At 36.2% G+C, this 17,955-nt stretch overlaps 1 protein-coding gene across 3 annotated transcripts in view; it reads right to left on the bottom strand.

Moving 5' to 3' along the window:
* Positions 1-407: 407 nt before the first annotated feature.
* LOC145663737 (uncharacterized) overlaps positions 408-17,955 on the bottom strand; it is a 32,162-nt gene continuing 14,614 nt past the window's right edge. For 2 of the 3 annotated variants that reach the window (XM_081729820.1, XM_081729818.1), the window contains exons 3-6: positions 17,552-17,660; positions 11,008-11,090; positions 4,619-4,760; positions 408-581 (exon numbers count right to left, since the gene is read on the bottom strand). In XM_081729820.1, the coding sequence (XP_081585946.1) occupies positions 520-581; positions 4,619-4,760; positions 11,008-11,090; positions 17,552-17,660 (396 nt within the window). In that variant the 3' untranslated portion in view covers positions 408-519. Of the gene's footprint in view, positions 582-4,618; positions 4,761-11,007; positions 11,092-17,551; positions 17,661-17,955 lie in introns of all 3 variants that reach the window. The other variant, XM_081729819.1, reaches the window with a different exon arrangement.

The raw sequence follows: 17,955 nt of genomic DNA, 5'->3' as shown, positions 1-17,955 counted from the left end.
AGATTTCGAGAGTCACATTTTAGTGATAAATCCTCCAATTCACTAAGATTTAGAGGCATTACGAGTATTCTGTGTCCACTCAATATCAGTTTAAGTATTACTCTCAGAATAAAATATCCGGTGCAGTTGTATCATATGATATCTCTTAAAATATACATCTTCAATACCTTTTGCTTGAAGAAAATTGGAAAAATTTTATTTTGAAACGTTCTGCAGCAATAGTAATAAAATCCTACATATATCTATGTACCTGTACCTGTTCAATTTAAGATTTATAGCCAATTGACATACATATAATATCGATCTGTGCTTGGCACTATCATAATTTAAAATAATAATAATGAAAGTAGCAATAGACATTAACTATTGCACTCCCTTTTGTTTTTCTTGTATATTTTTATTGCTGAATTACACAGTTATTAGTATACATATACAAAGAATTTTGTTTAATTTGATATGTGAAAATTTTACCATCAGAAATAAAAATTAGATGTGTTTCAGATTGAAAGTCAACAATAATCACTTATTGGCCAGCTCAGTTGTGAAAGAAATCACAAACACCAATAATACAACTCTCAGAGCTAGAATGAAAAATCAAGTGACATTAAAATAGTGTTTATAAATCCCAATAAAAAAATGTAATATCAATTTTATTCGGATTCAAAATTGCAAGCATTTTCAAGTATATAACATAACAATCTGTTATTCATTTTGAGATTACTTGTGAAATTATAAAAAGGAAAATCCAAATGTGTTCATAAGCAATTGTTGAGTTGATTTTGAGTTTAACGTCCCGTTCAGCATCGAGGCTATATGAGACGTGGACTCATAAGCAATTGTGTTCCTCAGTTTAAGTATTTAACATTTTAAAAGGTAGAACATATAACAGAGTATCTGAAATCTCAAGACTTAAACGGTATGACAAACATCTTGGCATTTGAAGGCGGCGCTCCAAGTTCCCTTTAAATGCTGCTAGCAAATGAGAGGCCAGCGGTATTGCCACGTTTATTTTGTACACATCCACGTCTATCCTCTGTCACCTGATCGCGCTGTAGTTTGTCTGCTTAGCCATAGCCACACCCGTTTACTACTTGGCAACGTCTCGCCAGCTCTTACGTTTTATTCATTTAGCAGAAATGCCAAGATGTTTGTCACAGGCTTTAGTTTCAATTGCATCCTGAACGGTATATAAATTACACATGTATTTGACCACGGAAAGGAAAGGACATTTAATACAATTGCAAGTAATTCCTCTTAAAATTCAGCATAAGCACCAGTATTGTCAAGACACTTCTGTAGATGATTTGGCAAATTATTCACTGCCTTTCTGAAGAAATTACGTGGAACTACGTTCAAAACATCATGAATTTGTTTCTCAAGTTAATCAAGAGTTTCACGTAAATATATTCCCTTACCTTCCTCATCTTTGATCTATTTGCTCTTTAAAATTATTCTTTTTTTTTAGAAATTTAAACAAAAAGTACGATTCTTTCTTCCTTACATTCTAAGTCAATTCAAAACATAACTATTGTAAATAGTCTACATCTAGCACATGGCTTTGGAACCCATCGGTAGAGCCGTAGCTAGAGATTACAGCGCACGGGGCGAAGTGAAATTCGGTGCCCCCTACATTTCACCTTATTATTATTATTATTATTATTATTATTATTATTATTATTATTATTATTATTATTATTATTATTATTATTATTATTATTATTATTATTTTACATGTAAGAAAAGCAGCTTTTGTTGTTATGGTACACTGAAGTTTTATCAAGCTTCTTGGACAGGCCATTGCAACACCCAAAAGCGATCATTATGCATTCTTTCACAAATAAGAAATGTTTTCAGGAGGCTTACTTTGGACTATCTGTTAAACTTGACAAAACTACCTTTGGTTGTATGCAAATCCACCTCGAGAAGAATTACGGAAATTCACAGCTATTTACATCATTTCATAGTATCATAAAAAATGAAATTTCAATACATTACAAATTATGTACTATGTTCGAAATGGGTGACAGCATTAATTTCCAATAATAATGTGTAAACGTTTGTAATAATTTTACTCTGTATATGACCACACAAATAGGTTTTTAATTTATATTCTTTTACGGTAGGAAATATTTTGTGAAATGTAACGGAAATTCAAAAGGAGCCTTCTTTGCGAGTTTCTCAATATTGATCAAGAATATGTTTAATATTTGTATTTAAAATTCAAAATATAGTTTCGCTACTGCATATGTTTGAAATTATAGTAATTACTTAATTTCTTAATGAATGAAAGTTCTGAATTTAAGGTTACTTATTACTAATTAACATATTAGAAAAACACTCGCACACACACACACACACACACACACACACACACACACACACACACACACACACATCAGACAACTAGTTATGTATGCACAAAAAATAACCTGGCGATACAAGTAGTTCATGGAGAAATGATCCCAATAAATTCCTTCAAATTGTAAGTATTTCATATGTTAATGAAATAAAAACAATCACTTGTAGTAATCAGTCTTTGGAGAAAATGAAATTTTTTGGATTAAGCTCTGACCCCTTAAGCCCCTATTCTACAACTGTTTCAAGTTCGAAAATGTTATTATTGCCCTTGTTTACCTTCATTTTTAATATTCTCGCGCAAACAGCAACTTGCGTGTCTTTATACTCCTTTCATTTTCATACCTTCATTCTCACCGTAATGATTAATTCGATTGGGTAGAAAAGCATGATTAACTAAGCAAACTGATCACCTTCAAAACGCCGAACACATATTTCAGACTTTGACCATTTCTGACTTTGAAAACGCTGGTGCGTACACTATAAGTAATTACACGGCATCTTGTATATCACATCGTCATTAATCATATATAATAACTTTATTTAAGTAATAAGTAAAGACTTGTTGTCACTGTTATTGAAATGTTTGGGTTGCGAGCGAAGCGAGCAAGCAAATTTCTACCAAATCTATTTCTTTGCACACTGACAACAATATTGATTTAAAAGGACTCCAATGTATTTTCGGGGCGACGCATCGTCACTCATTTTCAACACTTTTATTCATTTTCTTCTTGCTCGTTCGGCGCCCTCTTGCTATCAGCGCCCAGGGCAACCGTCCCGCTCGCCTCCCCGTAGCTACAGCTTTGCCTACCAGAGACAAAGAATGCACGAAATGGTGGCGGAAATAACGTCATGTTTGATCTATCCATAGCGGGTGTGCATTTGGTGCACGGAGTCCCAGGTTCAATTCCTACTGGAAGAGCATTGGAATTTGAACGCATTATTTACAGTGATTCGGATTCATCTTCACTGTAGGTCCTCATCTCATATAGTCTCAGTAATGAAAAGGGATGCTAAACTTTTTACGGACATTGCTTCTGCAGTTCTAATTCTACAAGTAAATGTATTGCCTCTCGTATACGTAAATAACTGTTGGAACTATGAAATGAAATGAAATCTTTAACTTTTACGTCCCACGGTTATGCCGGGTAGGCTAAAGGAGGCGGTGATGATGAGAGATGAGTGAAATGTTGGAATGAAGAAAGTGGGAGGAAACGGGAGAACAACGAGAAAACCCACGAACACGGTGTTTGTCCACCACAAAATCCACACGGCGCGAGCTGGGATCGAACCAGTGACCCAAGCACCGGAGGTGAACGCTCTACCACTGAGCCACCGCGCCCCCACTGTTGGAACTAGATTGCAGCTTTGAATACATATTGCTTTTCTTAAATAAAGAAAGAGCTCCTCCGTGGCTAAGCGGTTAGCGTACGCGCCCTTGGCGCGGGAGACCCGGGTTCGATTCCCGGCGGAAGCTCATGTGGTTCGGATCCCACGTTAATCAGTAGGTCCACGTCTCACATAGCCTCGCTGCTGAAAGGGACGCTAAACTGAAATTCAACTCAACTCATTAAATAAAGAAAAACACAGCTTTCTTACAAGTCTGGCTTTTATTATAAAAAATTAAACTAGAAATGTAACGGTTTCGAAAGTATAGCACTTCCTTCCTCAGACTTAACAAAATATTAATATTTGCTTATTAAGATTGAAGGATATTTTTCTTCCTATTTAAAAGATTTTTTACAGTTATTCGTAAATAAAGATAAAAGTATCTATTGCTTTTAAAATATAATAACCTTTTCGACTCCACAAGACTTCAGTCTGCAGCGGGAAGATGTATATACGTAAAAAGTATTTTAAAAAAATAATATCGCGACAAAGTTAGGTTTATTTTTGAGTTAGTACAGTGTCAAATCCATGAAAAGAAAGAGAGAGAGAGAGAGAGAGAGAAAGAAATAGTCAAGCACGGGAAAAGCAACACCCGAAGACATAGTTCTGTGTAGACAACTCATCACAGGAAAATATATATAAACTTCAATGTGGTTACACTAATGAGTATGAAACGCTTAATACAGATATTGTCACATTCTATGATGAGCGAAAAGCTAGTATCTTGACTCCCCTATATGTATGAATATGCTTTTAAAAAAAAGTTTCTACAGCTCAAACTTGACACATCGAAAATTACCTAATTATTACTCCCTTTTGTGCAATATTTCGACTGGAAAAGAATACATATTTAACGTTGTTACATGTGTCTTACCGAAATAAAGAAAACACCAACGATGTTCGTGAGTGTCAGATGGATTGGAAGATGAGGTGAAGCTTGTACATTGCACTATCAAATGCTTTACAATTGATTTTGTTGTCACAACAATCCAGGGAAGCATCAGATCCGGACTATTCTGTAAAAGAAAGGAAAAAAAGCATCAAACACTTCGTATTGGGTACCAAAAGTATCGAACTCCGGACTTCGAAACCATAAGTAGTTGCTAATAAGAGTCCAATACTACAAGATACCTCGTTCATGTAGTATTGAACTGATGAGAACGAAAGAAACTATTATTATTATTATTATTATTATTATTATTATTATTATTATTATTATTATTATTATTATTATTATTATTATTATTATTATTATTATTATTATTATTATTATAACCAAAGAAAGAAAAATGAAAATGAAATGAAATCTTGAAGTTTTACGTCCCACGGTTAAGCCGGCTAGGCTAAAGGAGACAGTGACGATGAGAAATGAATGAAGAAAGTGAGAGGAAACGGGAGAATCCCGAAAAAACCCACGCACACGGTTTTTGTCCACCACAAAGCTCACTTGGTGCGAGCAGGGAATCGAAACAGGGATCCTTTGCACCAGAGGTGAACGCTCTCCACTGAGCCACCGCGGCCCCATAATCAAAGAAAGAGTACATATGAAGGGTGACATCTACACCAATCATTTCTCTATTAGTGCCAGATAGGTTATTCAGAAACTGTGCAAATGTCTGTCGGTTACGATTTTTTAAGGGGTTCAGGCCCCAGTGAACTCTACTATGAGTACACTCTTGCGTCAGTCAATGCAGTGACAGGGACACAGAGGCTCAGAGTGATAGAGTACTCACATCTGGTGCTAGGGGTCTTTTGTTCAATGCCAGATCATGAGGACAACATCGTGTCCGGGGCCCGTTTCCTCTCATTTTCTCAATACATGAATTCTTTCATTCTCATTTAATTTTCTTAATCATTCGTCTCCTTTTAACGGTCTACAAGGTAACTTTCAATTGTCAATTGATCATAGAGCACTTTTTTTTAGAAGTTAATAGTTAATAGTGAACCCAACTCAAGACACAGGTAATATTTGCCTTGGTCTTGGTCTTGTATATTTAGTCCTGGTCCTGGTCTTGCACTGGAGCCCTTGGCCTTGGTCTCAATCTTACACACTAAGTCTTGATGCTGGTCTTGTACTGGAGCCTTTGGTCTTGGTCTTGCATACCCAGTCTTGGTGTTGGTTTGTACTGGATTCCTTGATCTTGCACTGGAGAACTTGGTCTTGGTTTTGTATACCCAGTCTTAGTCTTGGTCTTGCACTGAAGCCCTTGGTGTTGCACTGAAGTCCTTGGCCTTGGTCTCGGTTTCAGTCTTGCATACGCAGTCTTGGTGTTGGTCTTGTACTGGAGCCCTTGGTCTTGGTCTCGGTCTTGGTCTTGCATACATAGCCTTGGTCTTGGTTTTGTACTGGATCCCTTAGTCTTGCACTTAAGTCCTTGGCCTTGGTCTCAGTCTCAGTCTAGCATACCCAGTTTTGGTGTTGGTCTTGTACTGGAGCCATTGGTCTTGGTCTTGCATACCCAGTCTTGGTCTTGGTCTTGCACTGAAGTCCTTGGCTTTTGTCTCGGTCTCAGTCCTGCATACTCAGTCTTGATGTTGGTCTTGTACTGGAACCCTTGGTCTTGGTCTTGGCGTTGCACTGGAGCCCTTGGTCTTGGTCTCGCACTGGAGCCTTTGGTCTTAATCTTGCAGTGGAGGCCTTGGTTTTGATATTATACACTCTTTCTTGGTCTTGTACAGCTAGTCTTGGTCTTAGTCTTGCACTGAATCTTTTGGTCTTGGTCTTGCACTGGAGCCCTTGGCCTTAGTATCGGTCTAGGTCTTGCATACCCAGTATTAACGTTGGTCTTGGTCTTGCATACCTAGTCTTGGTCTTGGTTTTATAATGGATCCCTTGATCTTGCACTGGAGAACTTGGTATTAGTTTTCACACCCAGTCTTGGTCTTAGTCTTAGTCTTGTACTGGAGATCTTGGTCTCGGTCTTGCACACTCAGTCTTGGTCTTAGCTTTGCACTGGAGCCCACGGTCTCGGTCTCGCACTGAAGCCTTTGGTCTTAATCTTGCAGTGGGGCTCTTGGTTTTGATCTTATACAATCAGTCTTGGTCTTGTATAGCTAGTCTTGGTCTTAGTCTTGCAATGAATCCTTTGGTCTTGGTCTCGCACTGGAGCCCTTGGCCTTAGTCTCGGTCTTGGTCTTGCATACCCAGAACTTAGTCTTGGTTTTGCACACTCAGTCTTGGTCTTAGCCTTGGCCTTGTACTGGAGCCCTTGGTCTTGGTTTTGCAAATTCAGTCTTGGTCATAGCCTTGGCCTTGTACTGGAGCCCTTGGTCATGATCTTGCACTGGAGCCCTTGGTCTTGGTCTCGCACTGGAGCCTTTGATCTTGATCTTGCACTGGAGACCTTGGTCTTGATCTTATATGCCCAGTCTTGGTCTTGTACAAATAGTCTTGATCTTAGTCTTGCACTGAAACTTTTGGTCTTGGTCTTGCATTGGATCCCTTGGTCTTGGTCTTGCACACTTAGTCTTGTCTTAGTCTTATACTGGAGCCTATGACACCAATCTTGTCTTAGTCTTGCACTGAAGCCCTTGGTTTTGGTCTCGCACACACAGTCTTGGTCTCGGTCTTAGTCTTGCAAGAGCTTTAGAAATCTTGCTTTTAAGAAATTATATGCTTTTCATAGGTAAATTTTACACTGAATAAGAGATAATAAAAGAGATAATTAAAAAAAATCCTTCATTTGAGCAGTGATGGCGCCAGCTTTAATTTCTTGGGAACAAGCGAAGTTAATTCCCGCCTATTATTTTTAGTGCATACACATATTTTGAACATTCTACATTGAAGAAATCGTATGTCGTAATTTCGTCCCGCAAGATTTTGGACGATGAACTTTGACCTCGGGGAGATTTCACCTCGCTAGATTCTGGGCAAGGCGAGATTTTGGTCCACAAGGTTTGGGACACGCGAGATTGTGGTCCGCGAGGTTTTGTAGCGAAACCAATTTATAAGAATTTTGCTTTCTGTCGTCTTCTACACATCGTTCCAATTCAGTGCCATTCTCCGTGCTCCAGGTAAGTTGCAAAGGAAGACCAAAGTTACATGGTAAGTGTATTTGGCCAATACTTACTTCTGTTACTTGTTTTTATTAAGGAGGATCCGTGCCCACAAACCTAGACAGCTAACGATAATGAGACTAATCATGTCTTAAGAGAGTGATTGAAAGGCAGAAGGGAGTGATTGAAAGTAAAATTACTTTCGAGATTGAAGAGCAGTACTTTCTGTATTTGAAGCCTTTCCGTGATCAAACACACATCTGTAATAACTTACGAACACTAAAGAAAATTTTGTTTTTAACCCTTTTAATCCCACTGTTCCCAAATTGGAAAAAAATATTTTTATCAATTTTTGTCTGTGGATTATTTGTTGTGGATTTATTTCGTTTTTTACAATAAGGACTTGCTACCAGTCCATATGCTACTACTAAAATCCTCTTGAGCTCCTTTGTGGCTAAACGGTTAGTGTACGGAGACCCGGGTTCCATTCCTCGCGAAAGCTCATGTGGTTCGGATTCCACGTTAATCGGCAGGACCACGTCTCATATAGCCTCGCTGCTGAAAGGGACGATAAACTAAAAACAAACAAAATCTACAATACTAAAATCCTCAAAATATATTAAATGAGGTCAGAATCAATAAGGTTAGAAGAAATTAAGAAATTCTGAAATAAAAATAATTTGGAATTAAATGGGTTAATGAAAGTATCAAAAAAAAAAAAGCAAGCACGGTATGAATTTTCCAGAGTTGTATTAAGTGAAAAGTGAAAGTCTGGAGAGTAATTATGTATAAAACGAAAAGAAGCCTTGTATATACAATTGCATGAGATCTATATATTCAACGTACTTCAAAAGTTCGTTACTGAATTCTCTATGTTGTGTGTGTGTGTGTGTGTGTGTGTGTGTGTGTGTGTGTCTTATTTGCGATTTTTTTCTTTCAATTTTGAGCCCTTCATTCGATGGAGCATCAAAAACTATCTCAAAGAAGTGATGGAATTTTACGCGTCACTTTTATCGTTCCCGAGATACTGTCCAAAAAAAAAAAAGTTCCAATTTCGGGAGATTTAAAGAGCTATATCCTGAGAACCATAAGTCATCCCTCGGTTCCATCAATGAGACCTTCATTTAATTATTTTTTATTGTGAGCTTTTTCTATATAGAATATCCAGATAACAACTTTAACAATTAAATATCTCATGTAAATGGCAAACGTGGAATAAGTCATAAAAACTGACAACCTAATTTCTGCAGCAAATTGTCTTCTAATTTAACACAAATAACTTAATATTAATAATTTCAGCAATTGCTAAACTAAGATTAATTGACTTCAATGCAACATTCATATAATGAAGAAAGAATCAAAGAAAACATTAAAGAAAAAAAATATCTATCGAAAGCGTATTTTAGTATGATAAGCTCACATGTAATTGTCTTCAAAACATGTCTCAATTTGTCAAATTTAGAAGTAAGTTAATTAGTTGAGAATGCACAAATTGTAATTAAATATAACAAAGCAAGTTGTAGCTGCTGATGGCCATATAATTATAAAGTTATGGCGCAATAAAGATCTAAGAAACGTGAACCTGGCAATGGTATAATTGTAATACAAATGTTTAAGCACTTTATTTTATAATAACTTTTGGTAACATTTTACGAACTATAGAGGTTATCATCTTAAGAGTTATCATCAATGTCGCAAGCGATGCTGTCTTGTCAATTCAGTATGAACTTTTTTTATTTTCAGGTGGAATTACGTCAAGCTATGACTGGATAGCGGTGAACAAGAACATATATCTAATACGTAGCAATGTTGAAAACTTTGAGTAAATTAAGGAGCGTTAAGGCTCTAAACCCTGATCCATTCTAGATTTTAAAATTATAGTATCGTACGCAGAACTTCGACTAGAGGGTTCAAATTCCCAAATTCATAGCGTTTCAGGACTTTTGTATTCTCAACTTACAGAAGACTTGTTAAAATCCAGAAATTCCCCTTTGCATATGCCACTGTGCAAAATACACCAGAAAAATTTTGGTGTCTGATTAAAGTAGTTCCAAAGAAAATTATCCTAACCCCAAACACACTGTTAGAATATAACTTAACTTTTAGTAATTTTGTAAAAATAAATAAATAAATAAAATAAAAATAAAAAATATATTAATAATAAATTAAATCAAATAATAATAATAAATTAAAAAAATAAAAAATAAAAAAAATCTGAGCGGAATACTTTCCAAATTATTACAATACATTTTTTCCATCAAAACATTTCAACCACCATACATACTTTTAAAGAACATCACTGAACAAACACATGCCAGCTCTATAACTTACACGTGTTAGACTTACACCTAACCTACCTAGCAAGAATCTGCTTCTCACACTGGCTCAGTGATACCAACATGAAACGTTATAAAATCCCATTTCGAGAGGCAGAATTTCGCATTTTGCTCTTGAATTTCCCACGCTCTACAAAATTTATAAAATATGAAAAGTGAAATTACAGTATGTTACTCACTTCCGTTCAATATATGAGTAAATTTAGACCTTTTACGTAAATCGAACAGTTTATGAATAAGTAATTAGGAGAGAGAATTGGAAAATGTTGACGGAAACAAGTACAATTTGTTGTTAGAAATTAGGATTCGTATCACGCATTTGTATCGCAATCTTCCACTAACGTAAGGAAACTTAATAAGACAAGTTTCGTTTTTCAATAATTTTGTGTGGAAGGTTTTGGAAGATGGTTATTTCTCGTCATTTGGCATCTTTTTCTTTTTTTTTTTAAATACCATGGTTGTTGTTAAGCTCCATGCCGCTTATTATTTCAGATTCTAAAGTCATTCTATAAATCACTTCCATATTGCGTGCATTTTACACTAACAAAATTTGACAAGTAACACAAATTACAAGTTTATTGAAGAGTCTTTAGTCTACTTCCCGCCCATAGAGAATTTTGTAGAGGTCGATAAACTATATGTTTGAGAAATCCCGTATATGCCACCAATTTCCCTTTATCCCTCTTTGAGAAATTAATATAAAAAAATCCACGAAATTGTATTTTTCCCACGGGTTGGCATCACTGCACTGGCTCACAAGATATGTAACTGCTGTCATCTATTGTTGATCCATTCTATTACAATTAATTGACAAATGACGAACGCTATCTCGAAATTCTAGATGACGCTTCGTACTTGGATTATTTGCGTAGTTTACTATAAAAACTAAAGTATCGTATATACAGAGTATTATATTTAATAAATCACATACCAAAGTCGTCCCGACCAACATCATCGCTGTGTAGATTAAGAACATGACGCGATTCAAACTCCTGAAGTCTTCATCAAAAAAATCTGAAAAAAGTAAAAAGAAAAGTTAAACAAATTTGCACACCTATTAATCATAATTATTTATTTTTAATTTAAACAGTGCGGCTCCGGAATTCTATTAGGGGAAAATCACATCGCGAGTAGCAGTGAAACCCGATTTACGTAAGTCTTCTCCGCAACCCCCTTCCTAGCTTTAATGTTTATAACAACTTTTCACTTTGAAGACATTCTCTAAATTCCGATGAGAGGTACAAATTCAAATTGTGTTAACAGAGGGTAACATCAAGCATAGCGATTTACGCTATGTTGCAATGTCTCTCATGAACATTTTGCAAGACTTTAAGGGGTTTTGGCGCGCTCACCTTATTTGCTGATTCTCGTTTTCAAAACTTGAGTAAGAGAATTTTAAGATGAAATAAACATCGATAACAATCTACAGGGTGGCCCAAAAGTAGATATAGGCCTACACCCCTGAATTGATGAAGTATAACATTCTAGTTTATGGGTTTATTCGCATCGGCTGTTCCGAGCTTAAGATATAAGTAAAAAGACATTAAGAACAAATAATAAAGAAACTGGGCCTACCTGATCAATGACAATAAGAAATAATATAAAATACAGTGAGCTAATCAGTACGGGACTGTATACCTACTTTTAAGCCACCCTATATATAACATTGTCGGAGCGAAAACTAAAGATCAGACACCGATTTCAGAACTTCCTACATTTTGATGGAGAAGCACCTTAATTTCACTTAGACTGTCTAGGACAGTTACAGAAGGACAATTCATTTCTCAGTTGGCATCAATAGAACCATGAAATCATGTAAATGCTACGTTATTCCAGTTAGAAACACTTGATGTAGTCTACAATGAATCATCATTAAAACTTTAGTTGAAACAAATCGTACTTGCAAAGAGTTTGCTTGCATTTTAGACTAGCACAGCGAAATGTGTAATTTTTTTTAGGTTTGCCGTTTACCTAGATAAGAGCAGTTACCGTCGCGCAAGCAGAACGGCCTGATTTTTAGTCGTTTTGGCCTCTTTTTAAAAATCCAAAATTATGTCTCTGATTTGTTCGCTCTACTTTTCTAATCAAACATAGTCTGCCTAATTTTGTTTCACCTTGTTTTCTTTTCTCTCTATGAAAGACGAAAAAACAACGTTTGTACACCCTTTGCTGTTTTTGGAGTAAAACGAAGGAACGTTACAATATTTTACTTCGAATAAAAGGGTAAGGCACGTAACTGTGGCTACATTACAGAACCGCCCCTGAATTTAAACTAGATGCTACAATACTTATTATTAACTTAAATTTTAATTGTAAAATAACGGAATATATATGGTTAAAAATAAATGTTATTCAAAATTGCTTATAACGTTATAATTATAAAGGTAACCAAGGAAATTCTGTCGCTTTTTCACCTACCACCTTCGAAAATCGATATGTCACCTAAAACGTACTTAGAAGATCAAAAATAGTCCCCATCAGCATGTACGACCTTCTGCCAATGTTCTGGAAGGCCATGGATTCCATCACGGTAGAATTTGATGGGCCTTGAAGTAAAGAAGAAGATATCAAGTACATTTTGCACCTCTATTAGGAATTTGAACTGGCGTCCTCGAAGGTGATTGTCCAAGGAATGGAACAGGTGATAATCGTATGGTGCAATGTCTGGGGAGTATGGCGGATGCAATAGTGTTTCCCATCCAAGGCGCAGAATGGTGTCCCGGGTCATCTTAGCCATGTGAGGCTTAGCGTTTTCCTGTAACAGGAGGACCCCTTTAAGATTTAGAAGTGCTGACTCCAGAGTTTTGATTTTTTTTGAACACGGCTCAACTACTGACAGTACACAGTTGCATTGATGCTCTGACCAGCTGGTAGCAGTTCCCGATGCACGATGCTGCGAGCACTCCACCAAACACACACGAGGGTCTTCTTCTGGTGCAGAGCTGGTTTCGGTTGTTTTGGAACCGGTTCATAGAATGATGACGGCGCCGTGGAGCTTCGTACAGAACCCACTTCTCTGTATATGATATAATTTATATGCAAATTTAAAATTTCACATATACACCAGCATTGTCACGATATGCTGCAAACGTTTGTGAATAATTGCTGGTGACTGTCTAGTGATGGACACGTGTCGAATGTGATTCTGCAAACTGACCTGCGGTTTGTGGTTTGAGTGCATGGTATAACTTTTCTGGTGCATCTTTCCGAACCATGAGCCAATCTGAATTCGCTTACTCAGTGTTAAAACATTGCATCATTTTTCAGTTATCAAGTATCATTGGAAAGAAACATAATAACTAAGGTTGTCATATTTTCTGAGCGTAAAATCGGGACATTTTTCTGAAAACTTCCAATTGAATGAGTGGAATTTAAAAACACATGACGGTTATTGGCAATTTACTTAAGCCTGAAACTTGGGCTAGAAGAGCAATAAATTTAAGTGGCTGATGCGCACCGGAACTTCTTTCCGGGAAGTCAATGTTCTGCCGGAAGTGAGTTCCTGTGTGAGATTTGTCTCTTCGTAGTATTTTGGACATTTCCATTAGTTTATTATTGTTATTATATTTTGAGGCTGTCTATCAAACCACTATTAATCTATGAGGTTAGCTTCACAAGGGTGCCACCGCATATGCTGCGAACAGATTGTTTACGTTTCTCATTCAAATTTCAGAAGCATTGCTGTGGCCACCAGCACAGTATAGTTATCGTATTTGTTGTTGTTTTTTTTAAATATGAATGTTTTTGAATATTACTACTATCCTTGACGAATCAGTCATATTTAATTCCACATACCAGATAACGTAATTGATATCAAGAGTGTATTTAATCGGACCGGGATTAAAATTTTACAACTTCTCATTTATTATACGTTACATTCATCTTTGACTGATGTGTTTACCACAGAAAACCACGTACATTGCCTTAACGAACATCAGCTCCTGTTAATACCGAGGTCGTCATGGAAATATAAAGTCATACTAGGCTTGGGCCTAGGAGGCGCTGTGGCTCAGTGGTAGAGCGCTCACCTCCGGTGCTAGGGGTCCCTGGTTTGATTCCAGCTCGCGCCGTGTGGACTTTGTGGTGGACAAACACCGTACTCGTGGGTTTTCTCGGGGTTCTCACGTTTCCTCCCACTTTGTTCATTTCATTCATTTCTTATAATCACCGTCTCCTTTAGCCTAACCGGCATAACCGTGGGACGTAAAATTTAAAGATTGTGTTTTATTTCATAGGCTTGGGTCTGACCCAAATGGAGAGAATACCTGTACTTTCTACTTTCATGTATCCAGTCGTTCTTTCAGAAAAAGTGTTCCGGGAGGGCACTTAGTATTCCGGGGAGGGGCACTGCTGGTACTATAAATTATTATTATACTATAGACGTATTATTTTGGTCTCCTCCGGGGACACTCTCAGAGATCAGGGGGGCAATGCACCCCCCCAAAAAAACATGTCTGGAAGAAACACTGCGTGTATCTGTTCTGAACTACAACTATTCAATTAAAGACGAACATTATGGATATTACAGAGTAAACATGAACGTTTTCCTATTTCACGAATGTGGAAAAGTATGTTTAACAATGAGTATAACTCTTTTTCTTATTTTTTTTTAAATTTAATTTGGTAGAATTGAAGTTTCTCTTAAAATTCTACAACCAGAAAAATAATTTTGAAGTATAGGTTATAACAGTGGTTCCCAACCTTTTTGACCAATAACACACTTTAGTGAATGCCACTTCATCGTGTTGTTTGATTTTTTAAAAAAGTAATAATAATATATTATAGTAATGCAAGTCAGGCGCACAACCAGAAATTTTCGTTTAGAGGATTCCGAAGTTTGAAGGGGGGGAGAATGAACAGTGCAAGATACCATATCTATCTAGTATTAAAAATGTATTATTCTGCGCCCGACAAGACGATCAGTAATTGTTAATACATCCATCTATACTCTCAGAAAACAATAATAGAACTAGATTGCTTTCATAAATGAAAAAGGAACGGTAGAGGTGGAATGTATGATCAAACCTTTAGACTACGTCAATCATTTCTATGCAAATCAAGTACAAATTTATTTTAAAAAGTATGCAAATGTATACCGAATTAGGAAGCTTTTGGAGGAGGTTTCGGACCCGGTGGACTCCCTGCGTGGGTGTGCCTCTGGTGTAAGACTATAATTTTCTATAAAATAGTGACACTATATAGTACTGAGCATTTCCGCAACACAACATTCGTAATTTCACAACAAATATCAGGATTATATCTTAAACTACAGCTCGCATAGGGATAAAGAAAGAGAAACAAAGAGAATGTTTGTTTTTATGGCTTATTAAAAACATTTTTTTAAAAAGAGATATGGTATTAATATAGACTTTGTTCACATTTTAAAACGTGAAACGCTGGTTAATAGCTCTCTTTCTCTCTCTCTTTTTTTAATTTAATGTTTTTTCTCTCTCCATTAGCTTACGCTATCCTAATCCAAAAATTTCTTCTCCTACTCTCCCCCACTTTGAAGATTTTAATTTCAGATTTAACCCTTTACAAGCCACTTTTTTTTTCAAATGTGATAGGACGATATTTTTTCCATGTTATGCAATATACGCTCAAGACAAATAATAATAATTTCCATTTCCCTACTGAAAAAGACTCATAATTGTAATGGGAATACCGCTTCACAATGGAGCAAATAAAGAGCATAGTTATGCTCGTTCGACGGAAAGTGTACTTCCCATTCCACACGAACGGGTTAAAAAAAAAAGTTGTTTATCATTACTTATACGAGCAATTACAATAATTTTTAAACATTGTGGTTGAGCTGTGTGAGAAAAAATGTTGGGAGATTAAAGTCTAATGTGTTTTCTTTACAAAATTACGTTTTGAATTCTGTTGAAAACATCTCTTTGGGTAATTAAAATTGATTGAATCTCCACTCAAAACTGTGCTGTTTAAAACATTTTAGATATATCACGTGATCATCAGTGTCCTTTGGATCCCTTTCTTCCGTGTATACATCCATGGCTATGTCTACCTAGGAAAATTGTTCCACCATCTTATAAGTAACAGTGCACAAATTTTGTGAATATCTTATAAGCTAAGTCTCGTCTCGGTATCGTCTCGAATTACAAGTGTCTGTCTCGATCTCGGTCTCGTCTCAAGTAAGTCTCAGTATGTTGAGTCTCGGTGTCGTATCGATTTACAAACGTATACGTCTCGATCTCATCTCGAAATTTCGAGAAGATGGCAGGGGCGAACCAAGGACCGGGCAACTGCCCGGGGGGGGGGGCACAGTCAGGGGACTCCAAAACGAACCTCAAAAAGTAAGTTTTGTAACGTGTTTTCTACTGACTTTTTTGGTTTATATTCTTGTAAAGTAACGTCAATTACATCTTTTTCCACTTCACCATGGAAGAAGAGAATTTCATAGTACTACGGGGGTTCTATCGACAAATGGAGACATGACTTGTACAAGAAAGAGTGAAGGGGAGTTGGTATTGTTTATAACAGACTATGTTCTTTATGAGCTTTCCCTAGGCAATGGATGTTATTTGATTTTATATATGTTACTCTTTTAAAGTGGTAGTGGAATGTATGTATTCAACATACGTGAAATGTATTTATTGTATTGGTATTTCACGTTATTAGAATAGATTGTTACAGTCGGATATATGGTAGGATGACTCATGATGCTATTAATATAACAAAACAATTTACAACATACCAGTAATCATGTGACCACCAGTAGTATATAATAAATGCTGTTCGATATTGTTTTTGTTTATACATATCGGTACACAAATAATAATGATGATGATAAATACAATGTAATTGACAACATATGTATATGTACTAAATACGACTATATCATGTATTTGAGTATTAATTTTTATTTTTGAAAAATGAGTTTAAAACGTAAAATCAGTGGAATAAAATGTAAAATATAGGCTAGGACTAGAGGAAGGGGGGGAGGGAAAGTCACTTTGCCCGGATGAAAATTCTGCCTTAGTCCGCTCCTGATCCGTGATGAATAACCGAGAAAATATGAGGTTGGTTTGCCATTTCCCAACTATGTCGAATACTGATATGAAATGACCTGGGTAATATATGACTTCATGTACCCTGATATAGAATAACATCATGACTCACGAACATTGGCTCCATAGTTTTTGAGTTTTAACTGCACACGTTCCAATCACCGCAAGTAACTTACACTGATGCATTTCCTGTCGCACGCCAGCAGCACTTGATCCTTCCTCTAACGAGAAAATAACGAAACGAAAACAGTTTTTCTATCCCAATTTTTGAGTTGCAGTAAACTCATGTAGATCAAACGTTTTCTTTTTATTCTAGGTATGCAAGGAAGAGTTACTTTTTAATAATGACTTCCTTCAACCTACGCTTTCTAGTGAATACTAACTTAAAATTATAGAAAGTTAATTAATAATTTATGAAAATTATTTTTAAGAAAATACATTACTCACCAACATTATCGGCATTCACGTGGGGTTCTCCATTTCCCGCCGTTTCACTCTGTGCTTCTGATCGAATGTCAGCTTTCAATGCAGATAACTCATGATAAATGTTGTAGAACTATAATAATAATAATAATAATAATAATAATAATAATAATAATAATAATAATAATAATAATAATAATAATAATAATAATAATAATAATAAGTTGATTTTGAGTTTAATGTCCCTTTTAGCAGTGAGGCTATATGAGACAGGACCTACTGATTAACGTGGAATCCGAACCACATGAGCTCCCGCCGGAAATTGAACCCGGGAGTCTCACGCCAAAGGCACGTACGCTAACCGCTTAGCCACGAATGAGGTCAATAATAATAATAATAATAATAATAATAATAATAATAATAATAAT

The sequence above is a fragment of the Thermobia domestica genome, chromosome 11, assembly GCF_964235325.1.
Source record: "Thermobia domestica chromosome 11, izTheDome1.hap1.1, whole genome shotgun sequence".
Classification (NCBI taxonomy): Eukaryota; Metazoa; Arthropoda; class Insecta; order Zygentoma; family Lepismatidae; genus Thermobia; species Thermobia domestica.
The sequence above is the reverse complement of the archived record's forward strand: the minus strand, read 5'-3'. Positions and strand labels throughout refer to the sequence as shown.